The sequence below is a fragment of the Ixodes scapularis genome, unplaced genomic scaffold (assembly GCF_016920785.2).
Source record: "Ixodes scapularis isolate PalLabHiFi unplaced genomic scaffold, ASM1692078v2 PGA_scaffold4__175_contigs__length_147842914, whole genome shotgun sequence".
Classification (NCBI taxonomy): domain Eukaryota; kingdom Metazoa; phylum Arthropoda; class Arachnida; order Ixodida; family Ixodidae; genus Ixodes; species Ixodes scapularis.
The window spans coordinates 146,748,380-146,763,214 of NW_024609879.1; the positions used below are offsets into that span (position 1 = coordinate 146,748,380).

General features: G+C 44.9%; 1 protein-coding gene across 2 annotated transcripts in view; it reads left to right on the forward strand.

The window, feature by feature from the left end:
* The window catches only part of LOC8029842 (exportin-1), a 52,269-nt gene that overhangs the window by 14,332 nt on the left and 23,102 nt on the right, over positions 1-14,835 (forward strand). For both annotated transcript variants that reach the window (XR_005797949.2, XM_029966788.3), the window contains exons 5-13: positions 3,423-3,538; positions 5,920-6,034; positions 6,479-6,598; positions 7,083-7,211; positions 7,545-7,703; positions 8,962-9,189; positions 10,072-10,210; positions 10,417-10,520; positions 11,122-11,356. Coding sequence is in view for 1 of the 2 variants with exons in the window: in XM_029966788.3 (XP_029822648.1) it covers positions 3,423-3,538; positions 5,920-6,034; positions 6,479-6,598; positions 7,083-7,211; positions 7,545-7,703; positions 8,962-9,189; positions 10,072-10,210; positions 10,417-10,520; positions 11,122-11,356 (1,345 nt within the window). In the remaining variant the exon portion in view is untranslated. The remainder of the gene's footprint in view (positions 1-3,422; positions 3,539-5,919; positions 6,035-6,478; positions 6,599-7,082; positions 7,212-7,544; positions 7,704-8,961; positions 9,190-10,071; positions 10,211-10,416; positions 10,521-11,121; positions 11,357-14,835) is intronic.

Below are 14,835 nucleotides of genomic sequence, written 5' to 3' on the forward strand. Positions count from 1 at the left end.
CAACATTGTTGCAACGTTGTTGCTATGTCAGTGCAGCATCTTTGCAATATTACGGGAATGCCAGAGTTACATTGTTGCGATTTTACAGCACCTCCAGTTCAACATCGTTGCAACATCGCGATAATGTGGGTGCAGCAGCAATTGAATTCATTATCGGAAAAATCGATACTGCATATTGAAGGAGAAAGTGTACAACTGCCCGGGGTATTGCGTGCTTTGGGCGGCTTCTTTCTTGCAAAGCAAAAGTTGGGCGAGATGAGAAATGCCAAACGCGAGAATCCACCGATGCGTGTAGCCGCAGTTGTAACTCGATGGACCCTTCTCAAAACACCGTCGGGCAACATTGGCGGTCATGATTTCTCGGGCACAAAACGTGCGTTTGCGTACGAGTCCTCACCATTATTGATATGAGCTGAGCAGAGTTGGCACCGAACTCTGATGCACCACCCGTGCCCAAAACGACGGCGGGATAAAATAAGTTATGCAGCAGCTGTTGTGTTTTAGCGGAATACGTCGTTCAAGACAGTTCAACGGTAACAAACCGCTTATTTACTGAGCGAGATATTTACATATGTACAATATAGTCAAGGGAAGCACTGATCATGCAGCTCAACAGCCGAGCTCCGTCCCGCGCCACCGACCCGTTCCTCTCGTGCCTCTGCTGATCTCGGATCTTCCTTTTTTTATTTCCTTGCACTACCAGTGGTCTTTTGCAATCCACAACAGCAGCTGCCAGGGGGCGCACACTTTTGAAAAGGATTTATTATATTTCATCCCGAGTAACTAACTTGTAGAGCTCTGGTTTGAAATGCATAGCAGGTGTGGTCCTCCAGCCAACACCGAGGAAGTTCTCATCCGAACGAATGGTTTCTTAGTTTACAGATGCAGGAAAAAAACGAATCGATCGCACCGACGACATTGCCTCGGGAATCGACGGACGGAGGACGCGTTCTACTCTCGAGGCTCGTTCACACACTTGCATTTTCTTACGACCTCTTGCGACGAGAGGACATGCTAAAGCTACCTATAAGGTGACCCTGGAACTGGTTGTCACTAGAATGCAGGTTTGGCGGTATTTGCAATATCTAACGTACAGGGTACTATGGGAAGCGATCGTTTACAACCCTGTCAAATGTTTTTTGAGCCAATAAAGGAAAAATGATTAGTGAGAAAGTATGAAATATGCGGAAACTGCAAGTGTCCCACAACTTCCCCCAGCTACCCGATAGATGGCCCCATTGAATTCTCTCGCTGTAAGAGATCACGAGATTGTAAGGCATTCGGTCGTGCAGTAATCCCTCGTTATAACGAAGTCAACGGGACGGCAAAACAATTCGATCTAAGCGGTAATTCGATAAAAGTGATAGAGCCCAAAAAACACTGCCAGAAGCCTTGAAGGTGTACGGGAACACTGTGGAACACACTGACTCTATATTTAATCAAACAAACCTCGGTTATGGACATCTCACGGCACCTTTACTGAGTAAAAAAATAATTAAGTAGAGTTTGCCAATAATTTCATCCGGGCATCAGTTTTCCTCGAACTTCTCCAGGCATCGCAAGAACACTGTCACCGCCGTTGCTCTCCACTTTGTTTCGAAGCAGCTGTAGGATGTTTTGCGTCTCCGCAGTCGTCGGCCTTTCTTGAGGTGCCTATCCGACATCGCTTTGTGTTTACCCTGGCCACATGCAAGGTCTACGATCACTGCATCTTTGGCAGAAGCAACAACGAGAACGTCCGCATCGACAAGCGTGAACGAATCAAAGTTATCCTCGGTGGCTTTGCCAACATGATTTCACACCTGTAGAGGTCGTTGCAGCCGTCAGAATTGTGCGCCGGCTCGGCAAGCATGCTCGCGAGAGAAAATCAGATGTGCACGAAGCAGTTGGCAATCTTTCATTTTCGGATCGAAGCGCTCTTTCTCCTGTATGAGAAACTTCTCAAACTTATCTGATATGTCTCGCTTGTTCCCAAAATGGTGGACAGTGTCGAACAGCCGGTACCGCAATGTTTAATTCTTTGGTGATTTCGAACTTAAGCCGGCCACTTTTCTCAACCTCTCAGATCTAAGCGCCTTTTGGTAAACACTCCCAATGCGTCGGTGCATCGGCGTCGGAAGCGGTGCCTTGCCAGCTCTGCGCACTCTGCCCTCCATCACCAGTTTCCTCCATTTTCTCTGTTTTTTGTTTGCCTCAGTAGAGAACGGGGAGGGAACGCAAGGGTTTCAGTGCGCCTCCGTGTAAGCGTGTGTGCTTTCGGCACTGCGGCCTTTGAAATAAGCGTCGTCGGCGGCCGGTACATTTAGAATAATGGGGTTAAAAATGCGTGCATTTCGGTCGGCATCACTTTGGGCTTCCATAAAAGCAATAATTCTAAAAAAACAATTTCGTTATAACAAGGAATTACTGTATACTGTTGCAAGTGTGCAAGCCAGCCTTTAGTTGGTCACTAGGACGTCGATAGATGCGCAACATTTCGGTTCTCTTGAATTCCCATTGAACGTTTCTTCTCCGGTATTTTGCACTAGTTTGTACTCTCCATATGTCGCGAGTCTTGGAAAGTTTGAAGATGAAGATCGGCCAGTGTATTTGATTGCTGAGAAGTTCTGTCAGAAATATTGCCTTTAGAATAGTATTTAAGGGGGGACACTACCCGGAGAAAAAAAGATTCTTAAAAAAACATTGATTTTGAAAAATTACATATTTACATCCATCTACATCCAGAGAGTATTCCCAGAAATTTTCACTAGTTTACACTGCATAGTTAATTTTTTATAAATTATTTTCTGTCCACCAAAGCTAAAGAAAAGGTAGGGTTTGGAGCACTTTGAACACATTTTTCTCCGTTCCACTTTTTTGTATAAATTCCATTTTAGTCAATCTATCGTTTGAGAATGGAAATACAGGCAAGGCTCATTCTTCACTTTTCCTGACTGAAATTTAGTAAGGAATGCGCCTATGGAGTTTGTTTGTCACTTTACGGATGTCTTTTATAAAAAATGTTGACATTTTGTCGGAGACACAGTAGACCAAAAAGTTGACCAATTTCGCAGAAGAGAAAATTGATAGAAATCAATTACTTTTTACAAAAGCCTTTCCATAGGCGCACCTCCTAGGCATTCTGTTACATATCTAGCAAATAAAAATCTTTAATATTGTGACAGTTTTCTGACGATAGATTAACTAAACAGTGTAGGGGTGTTACTGATAGAAGCTGCCCTAATTTCCTTCCCACTCAACCAACAGACCTAAAATGTTGTCATGCACCCTCTAGCATGACCACCAGCCTACCCTGTAAATTTCATTAATTTTAAGCCAAGGGTTCAAAAGTTGACCCTCCCAGGGGGTGTCTCCCCTTAAAGAGGAACATAGAGTTGTTTTTGTTTTCTGACAGTCAGTCTTTCTTTAATTTCTGTGTATAGATCCTGAAGCGGGAATGGCCCAAGAACTGGCCCTCCTTCATCAGTGACATTGTGGGCGCCAGCAAGACCAATGAGAGCCTCTGTCAGAACAACATGATCATCCTCAAGCTGCTCAGGTGAGCTCTGCTTCTTCTTCTCATGTGTCTCATGCACTGAACAATGGGAGCAAAGATTTCTAATGGGCAACGAGAACTTCCTTCCCAGAACTACCCAGAAAAAGAAATTCCTGCAATAAACCTGATTGTGAAAAATGCCCTATTTGCATCCGCCAACATCTAGAGAGTATTCCAAGAAAGTTCCATTTGTTTACAGTGCATAGTTATTGTTTTATAAATTATTTTCAGTCCACCAATGCTAAAGCAAAAGGTTCGAGCACTTTGAATTTTTTTTTTCTCCAATCTACTTTTTGGCATAAATCCCACCTTAAAGAACCCGTGAAAAGAAAAAAATGATTTTTTTGGACAGCCTGGTTGGGACGCGCGTGCCAAAAATAAAATCTAAGCGAAAAAAGAAAAAAAAAATTTAGAGCAATATTGACGGCGAGAGATTTATTTCAAATTCTGCGCGTGAAGTCCATGACGCCACTGGTCATTCTGGAATGACCATCTCGGTTGAGAAGGCGAAGCCGATCCACCTCTCCTCCACGCGCCCGAAATGCTGAGAGGGAAAACAAGTGGACAGGAGGTGACTGCCGGCTAAATTGCGTCTCGCACCATCATTACACTAAAAAAAATTTTTTCATGTGAAGTTTATATTTTGACATGCGTGTCCCAACCAGACTGTTTAAAAAAAAACATTTGTTAGTTTTTTTTAACATTCGCTAGTTTTATTAAAGCGCCCCTGAAAAGAATCGGGGGCTCTTTAATAAAACTAGCGTTTCAGTATGAAACCATAGAGACTTAAAATTTGCGGCTTATATGCCGAAATTTTGGGAGTCAATTACTTTGAACTCAGATTTCGCATTTTCATGTTCTTTATTATGAAAATTTGTAATTTGACAAACTTGGTAAATGTAAAAAAAAAAATGTTTTTTTTTATTTGGGAAGTGCATATTTTTTTTAAATTTCTTTTCATAAGGACCTGCAACAGGTATTCCAGTATGCGTTCCACCAGAAAGATGTCGTTATCAACACCATTTCTCAACAACATATTCTTTGAGCAGATTCCATCCAAAGCTACGCTTTACTTCGTTCTGGGGGTATAAACTGGTTCACAGGGCTGAAACTTTGCATGCCCTCCATCTACATGGCCACAAACACCACCTGCAAATATCACTCCGACTGAGTGAGCTGTTCAAAAGTTAACATTCCCAGGTAGTGTCCCCCTTGCGTTCTTGTGTTGTTTTGTAGACAACCGTTTGTGCTTGGGGGGGGGGGGGGGGGGGGGAAGGGGCTGGTCTTGAATCACTGAAGGTAGTCTGGTGCTGTGTTACAGAGATGTGATGCACCACAGTCTTTCGGGTGGCTGCTAATTATTGCGCAGTCCATGCAGACTTCAGGGCACTCCAGCAGAATCTAATGGCCTGTTCCCATGTGCATTGCAGCGCTAACTGTGCACCATAGGCACAACTCCTACTTTGTGGCACTGTATCAGTGCTCAGCTAAGTAAATCACTAAAATAAGGGGATGGCAGATGCACCTGGAAAGTGCCATCCGTTTTGGACATTGACAAATAACTGCTGCAGATGCCCACACCCGCGACTAAAAACCCATCGTGCTTCATTGCGCTTAGGGATCTTTAACAAATGGTCTATTGTCTTTCACAACTTGTTAAAAGGAGGTTTCTTTTTACAAAAACTTTAATTAGACAATAAAAAAAATGGGCTTCTTAGGTTTTGAAGACATTTCAATCAGTATTTTCTCCAATCTGCATAATTTGGGGCCATGTTATTTTTTTTGTTTGCTTGAAATTCGACATTGGAGACCCCAAAATTTCAATTTCTCAGAATGCTGTTTCCTTACAAAAATTTATATTTTGTTGTAGCTTCGTGCATGTATTTTGAAAATGTGTTTCTTTGTGTGCTTTGTTTTATTCCCTGCATATTGCCAAACAGTGCAGCAGGTATTGTGTCAGTAGAACAAATAAAGTAAAATAAATATACATGTGGGAGTGGTCTGCAACACCTGGTTGGTTTCTTTAGATCTAAAGGAATTCAATTTGGCCATAAAACTTAGTGGGGCAGTCTTTAGAGGTGGGTGTTATTTGAGTACTTTACGGTACGCTCAAAAGCCTATATTCTGGGTCGACTTTTGTGTGCGACAAGTTAGAGGCTATCCCAATTTCCATAATGCTGCGCAGGTGGGAGGCTTTGTTTCGTGTTCCATTCGCACATGCTCTTGCGCGAAAGCCATGTGCTCCCACGAGTAGCTCTGATGGTGCAGCGGAAACCGTGCTAGCCGTGTCAGTGTTGCGCGAGTTGACGCCGAGCACAATTTGAGGGCGTCCCCATTAGACCTTGACCGTGTTTTTGATGCCGACACCGCATTTGTTTGTCCAGCGAGGAGGTGTTTGACTTCTCGAGCGGCCAGATGACGCAAGCCAAGGCCAAGCATCTCAAGGACACCATGTGCAGCGAATTCTCCCACATATTTCAGCTCTGCCAGTTCGTCATGGTACGTGCCTTCCCTCGTCCTTACGTCAACAGTTGTCCTTGGCGAAGTTTCGCAGCGTGCGAGTCGTGGCTAGGAAATTTCTATGCCGAATTTCGCGGGAAAACTCCGCCGCTTAGCTTGGAAATGCCGTCGCTCGATATAGTGAAGTCAGGTGACATGGTCACGTGGCATTGCGATGTCACGTGACACCTTCAGGTCGCACGACACTGTGTGCAGTGTAATTGTATGTAGCCTGTGAGCCGCAGTGTGCAGTGTCGCAGCAGTCGCTACAGGTAGTTTGTTGGGCACAGCATAGAACTGGAAATTTCTGTTCTTTTTCTCTCCCAGAGGCAAAGATGAAGGTTGTGCCAATGACTCAACGAAAGCGTAGCGTTACCAAACGCGTTTGTTTTAAGTTTCCGGTTTTCTCTGTTAGTTTTGCTTACCCTTTGTCGTTATCGACAGGAAAACTCCCAAAATGCTCTGTTGGTTCACGCGACGCTGGAGACGCTGCTGCGGTTTCTCAACTGGATACCGCTCGGCTACATCTTTGAGACCAAACTCATCAGCACCCTCATCTACAAGGTGAGGACGATACTTTATTGTCGGCGCTGGTGACAAATGACGATACCTGGGCAATTTGGAACAAGTACGACCTCTCAGAGTCAATTATTTTCATCGCCAATGATCTGATGATAATGTGATGTATGTAAATCCTACGGGCATCTTTTCGTTTTCTTTGTGCTTTGTTGCTTCTCATAAAAGTGGAAGACACAAGAGTTATAAGACAGTGCCCTTGTTTGTCCTTTTAGTTTTTTCCGTCCTTGTAGTTTTTGGGCTGTTGAAACTTGCCTTAGCTTCCATCTTAACAAGCTGGTCTTGCTCTTTTCCATCAAGGGGTAACAAGTTGCATGATATAATTTATTTGATGTGTTCTACTAAGTTAATGTTAGTATTTCATGTTCTTTTGGTTTTGTAGTACACCCTTACGTAATGCCTTTGGGTGTATAATAAATAAATAAGCTAACGAGTTGTGGCCACTAATTAGCATCCCCGTGTCCCCCCCTAGTTCCTCAACGTGCCGCTGTTCCGCAACGTGACCCTCAAGTGCTTGACGGAGATCAGCGGGGTCAACGCGTCTCACTACGACGAGATGTTTGTGCTCCTCTTCACGCAGACCATGGCGCAGCTGGAACAGGTATGAACCGCTAGACATGCCTTCTGTGGACACGCTTAGACGAGGGCATGTTCAGCACGAGATTACACAGCATGTAGCATGTATGCTTTCTCGAGACCTTGCTAAAAGTTTTGCTGGCATACTTAGCCCTGCAGAAGCTGAGTTTCTTCTTGGGGGAAGTTTGGTTTTTTCTGTAAACTTTCGAAATTTAAGAGCAGGCAAAGCTCCTCTGTACCAAAGACCATGGGCTCTCGAACTGGGTATCTAGGAGCCCGGCGACTTCTCAGAGTGTGTTCAAGTGTTTCAGAGGGAGACGCACGTAAACAGCAGCTTGCTCTGTGGTTGAACTCGCAGATGCTGCCTCCTTCCACGGTGATCAAGGAGGCCTACTCGAACGGCCAAGACGACGAGCAGAAGTTTATCCAGAACCTGAGCCTGTTCCTGTGCACCTTCCTCAAGGAGCACGGGGCTCTGGTGGAGAAACGGACGGACCTGCGCGAGATCTTGCAGGCCGTGAGTGGGACATGCCGGCTGCCGTTGCCGCCAAACTCGTGTCTTACCAGGAAGTGGACGTTACCAGATCGGCTCGGTTGGCAAATATTCGAGACATATTGGGTTTCCTTTCTCCCCAGTGTTCGTTGCCGACAGATCTAAGCTGTAGCTACGTTGCACACTGTTGCGTCTCCGTGACTGAGGTCCAGGGAGCAGCCATAGTGTGCGACAAAGGTGACGCTTTCATCAACCGGCAGCAAACATTTGTAGTGGGGGGAAAAGGCGCAACTCCTGCGAATGAGCATCTATAGGAGATTGCTAACTGACAGTATCTACACTCACCGACCGATTTTTCGTACGCCAATATTTCTGATTTGTTCGACATATCGGACCTAAAGGAGAAGCAGTGACCTACCTGATAGCAGTAGCGCGTATTCACGACCAATGTTTCGGACAACTTGGAGTCCGAAAGTTACATTTTTCGAACAAAATCGTCGCAGGCGATCAGCGGGAAACACCATCGTGAAGCCGCCATCTTAGTTTCTATGTTGGTTACACATGGATTGACTTGGTTTGGCAGCGCTACTTGAGTACTGCTAACCCCTACCGCTAGGTGATGCTATGCTACTGCCTTTTTTGTTCTCTAGCTTCTCTAGTTCTCTAGCGTCATTGTTACCATTTTACTCTTTTCATTCGCCATTCTGCAGTCGTGGACTTGCGTCTCATCTTGCCTCGGTGAATCATGTTTTCTGACTACGCTGGCTTGGACATCATGGCACCACCTGTTCTTTCGCGGCAGCAAAGTGTCGCTAACAAGCACGAAAAGTACTTGACCATAACGCTAGAAAAGAAGGCAGCGATCCTCAAGCTAATAGGAAGTGGTCGAACGCATGCAGAGGTGTAACCTGAAGCAAGGCTCTAGTGATGGCTCTTTTAAGCCCGTTCGGACGTAATGGAGGCAAGTTTTTTAATCTGTCGATTTTTCAGAGTGCTCTATTATTCAGACTTTTTTTTTTTTTTGCACCCTGCAAACTCTGGAAAATCGGTCGGCGACTGTTTATAGCCTCTTTCATTATGAATGTGAGCGAAGCTGGTGCGAGAAGCATGAGCATGTCTTGAGTGACACTTTACGAGCACGCGTGTAGTCGCCGACCCCCTATATATTGAGCTTGGCTCTTTTTGGTGTCGTACCGTTCAGCCACCGACTGCCCATTGTGTGCTGCACTCTGAAAACGCGTGTCTCGCACGTTTGTGCCGCGTCCCTCCAACCCCCGGACAGGCCCTGCACTACCTGCTGCTCATCTCTGAGGTGGAGGAGGTGGAGATCTTCAAGATCTGCCTGGAGTACTGGAACGCCCTGGCCTCGGACCTGTACCGGGAGATCCCGTACGGGCTGGGCACGGCGGCCCCGCTCTATGTGGGCAGCGGGCCCTGCACCCCGGGGGGACGGGCTGCCAGCTCCCCGCAGTCCGCCAGGCGCCTGCTCTACGGGCCCGTGCTCACCAAGGTGGGTCGGTCGTGAACCCCGATTCGGACGCTAGTGTGGGTTGTGTTCGGGGTGACTGAAAAGACTGCGGCAAGGAGGTCATTGGGACAGCCGCTTCCCGAACGGAACGTGGTGAATTGTGCAAGAGGTAGCTTTGTGAAGCGGTTGCGAGTCGCTGTCGTCCCGGCGTCCTTATCGTTGCTGTTTTGGTCGCCGCAAACGAGACCATAGCAAAAAGCTCAAACCGGCGTCAGTCGTACCTCCCCCGTCTTTTCGACTCCGGCAGCGCCAGCAACCGGTAGACTTTTGCGTGCTCGGAAGTTGTTGTCTTTACGTGTGCGGTGCGTACCTCAATAGACATCTTCAATTGGAAACTTGCCGAGCAACGTCGGGGACCGCTGTGTCGCCAAGTTTGAGAGAGGTTTGGAGTGCGTGAAAAGCGTGGCGGTGAGGCAAAGTTAGTGCTCGTGATATGGATGCGAGGCTGCTGGTGCGAAAACGCGTGCGATACATCTCCATTTTTTTACACCGCCATACTTGTGCCCCTTCGACGAGTGGCGGCCTTGGCGCACAACTGTGCTCCCCACATGTTCCTAATGTTTTTTTAAAATTTAATTTTTGAGTAGTTTATGACGCAATTATTTTCAATCTTTCGTTAATTAAAATATCTGACTTGTCCTGGCAATTAGACCCTCACATTATGTTCTCCTGGCTGCATAATTTTCCTTCACAGACTGCTTAGTTGTAACTTGCGCAGCTTTCCCAAAACTCTGTAAAGCCTAAAAAAAGAAAACGCCCCCAGTCGAAAGCTAGCTTTTTTTTCTAGCTTCGGAGCACCATCGGCGTCAATGGACGTCTCTGTTTTTCGGGTTCAGCTCATGCTTTCTTGTCTCGCCCCCGCAGCTCCGCTACATCATGATTGGGCGCATGGCGAAGCCGGAGGAGGTGATAGTGGTGGAGAATGAGCAGGGTGAGGTGGTGCGGGAGTTCATGAAGGACACGGACGCCATCCAGCTCTACAAGAACATGCGTGAGACGCTGGGTGAGTACGACCATTCTCCGCTTTTGATTCGCCATTGTTTTTTTGGCATGTGAACTCCGGAGGTAGACTTCGGTTTGGCAATGTCCTTTCTTTAGGAACTAGGTGTCATGTTTAGAATTAGGTGAACTTCATGCGGCAGAAACGGGACACTCTTCGCTTGTCTGGATTGACTTTTTAGGAATTGTTTGATGTTGGTATGTCTGCAGTATACTTGACGCACTTGGACTACATGGACACGGAGCGCATCATGACGGAGAAGCTGCACTACCAGGTGAATGGCACAGAGTGGTCCTGGAAGAACCTCAACACGGTGAGCCACGGCTTCTGGTCTACTTTCACGAGGCATGTCCGTTTAAAATCTCACTTGTGACACGTTTGAGTTGTGATAATCGGGTATATAAAGTGTAGTCGTGCACTCCGCAACATCACCAGTCGTGCCCTGGCCGTAACTTAGCCACACGTCACCACTCGCATGTTTTGGCTATGTCGCTTGTGACCAGTCTTGTGACCTGTTTGCATCATACGGGGCCAACAACCTGGTCACGTAACACGTCTCTTTGTCATGTCGGATGGGACCATTCGTGTGATCCGGCCATGTAACGCACATCTTAGTCATGTTGGACGTGAAAAGTCGCACGACCTGGTCACATAATGTGCAAACACTCGTCCAACATGCCTCACTCATGTTGATGCAACCAGTCGCATGACCTGCTATGTCACATGTCCCAATTATGTTACTCATGGCAAACATGACCTAGTCTTGTGTGACCATTCATGCATCCTGGTCACGTCGTACGTCCCGATCATTTGGTCCACATCACGCATGACCTGATTATGTGAGACAGGACCGGTCGAGTGTTGCGTCTCGTCCGAGCGGACGCGTGACCCAATCGTTACCCGCCCTGGTGCAGCTGTGCTGGGCGATTGGCTCGATCAGCGGGGCCATGCACGAGGAGGACGAGAAGCGCTTCCTGGTGACGGTCATCAAGGACCTGCTGGGGCTGTGCGAGCAGAAGAGGGGCAAGGACAACAAGGCCATCATTGCCTCCAACATCATGTACGTTGTGGGCCAGTACCCACGCTTCCTCCGGGCCCACTGGAAGTTCCTCAAGACCGTCGTCAACAAGCTCTTCGAGTTCATGCACGGTGAGTCGGCTTTTCTGGGGACGCTCTTTTACAGTGGGGGAGTAATTCCACAAGTCGAGCGTTTACAGTCTGTGGCACAGTCCAAAGGGAGTCCGCCCCACCCCTTTCTACTTTAGCAGAGCGAGAGCTGAAGATCATTCTTTCCAGTCTTTGCTCTACTGAAGTGGAAAGAGGTGGGAGGAGCTTCCATTTTAGTTTTAACCTGTCACGAGCAGGTAAGTCAAGGGGGGGGGGGGGGGGGGGTTCTTATCTAGGAGGATGACCAGGGGGCAGTCCAAATTGGAAAGCCAATAAAGGAAAAAAAATACTTCTCTATACTTCGAGGTTGCTTAAAGTCTTCGTACCCGAATATAAGCTTATCGTAACTTTGCTGGCATGCCTGTGATTGTATCATAGTCACCCAAACTACTATATTGATATAGTAACAAAACAGATGTTAAAAAGAAACAAAAATATATATGATTAAGGTTGTAGAACTATACATTGAGTCAAATTTTTATTTTATGGGCAGACCCTGGTCTTTGCCATTTTCCTTTTTTTTTATATGGAATTTTCACACCTACTCTTATGTTCTTGCAAGGTATTAAACCCTGAAAAAAGTATTCGGGTCCAAGCTTTGGATCCAGAGGTCTGTGGGCAAAACTTTCTGTTGTGATGAAAAATATTAATTCTGAGAAAATTGGAAAAGCTTTTCAAAACATGCTTATAAACCAAAGTGTAAGAAGAAATTATTTGGTTTAAACCAGAATAATGTGATTTTAATCCTACCTATAAAATAGTGCTTCTTAATTACTGCCTAGATAGATTTTTTAAACATGACAAATTGTTGATCAATCCTTTTGATTTCTGAAAACACTGCGGAAGAAAGAGTCACTGCAAATTTAAAGTACAGTTTAAGTAACAACTTTTTATTCAATAAACCCCCATAGTATGACCAAAAAAGCTCAATATCTTTTAGTTCAGGCTTGCTGAGAAACCACTGCTTTGTGCTTGTGTTCAGCCTGATATATATTTTTCTTGCTCTATGATTCCTGGATTTAAATAAAAAGAAATACACATAAAAGCATCAAATAATAGATAAACGGTAAATAAGAAGAAAAAACAGTGAGTGTGCAGACGAGCTGGTGGAAGTTGATCATGATGTAGAATATTCGAGACTGTGGTAAAAACTGGGAAACTTCCCCTCTCTTTTTTTTTTCGACCAAGGTTTTCAGTGTTTACCACAGTCTCGGCTATTCTACATCATGATCAAATGAAAAGAATAATTTTGGGATTATTTTTGTGGAGAAGGTTTGATCTAACCATCATGTAAAACAAGTCCGATTTAAATCGCAATCTAAATCACAATTTTAAGTCGTCTTGAGTTTTTTTTTCTACCCGGGATATAAAACTTTAAATCGATGTAACTGTATAAATGTGTTCTTTCTGAGTGTAGTACTCACAATACATGTTGTTTGTGACTTATAATAAGTCAAGAAAAAAAAAAAACATGTTCAAAAATAACTTTCTTTTGTCATTTCCTGTTTTAAGACTGGGATCTCCCCTCAAAGGGGCGATGCAACGATTTTAGAACTTGGGCTAAATAACTGTGTTGAATAATCTATATGTCACATATAAAACAAAGAAGAAATAATCTTTTTTTTTTTTTTTGTGTGCACGCTAGTTTTTATTTAAAGAAAACAAAACAAATCGAGGGTCAAAGTGCCTCTCAACTCTCACATGGTCCTTTGAGCGGTGTCACTTACGGAGCAGAAAAGCAAGTTTTCGGGGGAAGGAGGCTCATTTTTTTCTCCTTTGTGCCTAGATAACCAGTATAAAAAAATACAAGCTGCAAATTCTTTCAAACTTAAAATTGTTGTAATGCCCCTTTTAGCTGTCTCTACAATACAGAAGTTCTTTGATGAATTTGCGCAAGGACGGCAATTTTTATTTTTGTAAATGTGCCCTATTGGTTGTGGATTGTACAGTTGTCAGCCTGCAAGCGGTCGTATGAAACAAAGCTCTAGCGAACCGCCACAGTTGTTGTGTTTGATGATTACAGCTGTCTTCAAAAGTTATTATCCTTGGTTTTATGGACGTTTACATATCTTCAAGTTAATTTGCCATGAATCAAGGTGACCTTCATCCGTAGAGTGTAGGAGCAATTTCGCTAGTCCAGCATGACTGCTGTTGGTCTGCATCACACTGCAGCAATCATAGAAATCTGCACCGGTGCAATTCAACCGCTGACTCTCCTTGGTATGGCCGTCTTAAAACAATGCTGCAAGTGCAAGGCTCTACCGAAATTCACTGCACGGTTCTGTACATGGTGTAACTGACAGTGTTATTTCTTAGGTGTTTCCATGCAAAAGGATGTGCTTTCCTGTTGACTTTGGCATATAAAGTAGGCACCACAGAGCATTTTTTTTTTTTGTCTCACTAGGACAGTTTGGTGAACTGTCTTGAACTTTTGAAAATTGCTATTATCAATATCCCCTTTTTGATGCTTTTAGGATATGAGCCGTAGGTGTGCCAGTTCTTCAGGCTTGCCTATTGTAAAGCTTTGAGAGCTGTTATGGGAGTTGAATGTAGTTCTGTTAGTTCACTTTCACAATCTGCTTGATGAGCTTTTGTGTGTCTTTATGGCTGCATTTGCTGCAGCTGGCTTCCTCAGACATGATACTTGTTAAAAACTAAAAAAAAAACTTGGAATTAGTAAAGGGCTAGAACTGACTGGTTTGCCTGGAAAGATATGGTCCAACTAAGAGTTCTGAAATTTAATCTGTTCAAAGGTAAGTATCTAGCATAGCCTGTGGGCATTTTTACTCTGCTGCTAAGCTTGGTCTTCTTTCCATCCATCTTAATTGTCACTCTTGCGGTGATTACATTTTGTGTGATTTTTTTCAGCCACTTTCGTCGCTCAGTTTTTGGCAGTAGGTTGTGAGGGGTTTCAATTAATACTCCAAGATGTGAGATCTGCGCAGAACTTTATAATTCACTGTGATACTTTAACGTGGCTTTTCTTCTCCGAGTTGTGTGGATGTCCTGAAAATTTGGAGTGCTTCATCCCGCGCTGTGCGGTATGTGTGGGAGTGGCATGACAGTTGGACAGAACTCTCGTCTTTCTAAGTGGTGATAACATTCTAGAAGTGATCATTTGCCCGTGGACAATGTGCGCAAGAATGTGAACTGCGTGACTGTGACTCTGCGAGGTGTGAGTGGTGTGTGAGTGCGGACTTGCGTGGTTGGACTTTTCGAGAGGTGATGGCTCTTCGCGTCATATTATTTAAAAAAAAGATTGTGAATGCTTGGTCTAGGACTGCGGTTTCTGTGTTTGCGGCTTCCTTTGCATGGCGCCTCTGCTGTAAAAGTGTGGTTGAAAGATGTGTGTGTTTGTTTGACTGGATTTAAGTGAATAAACCTTTAAACTTGTTTGGCTGGTGTCTGTGTGGTGACTCGTATAATTTGTGCGAATCATTGCTGAATGCTGCTTTTGGGTC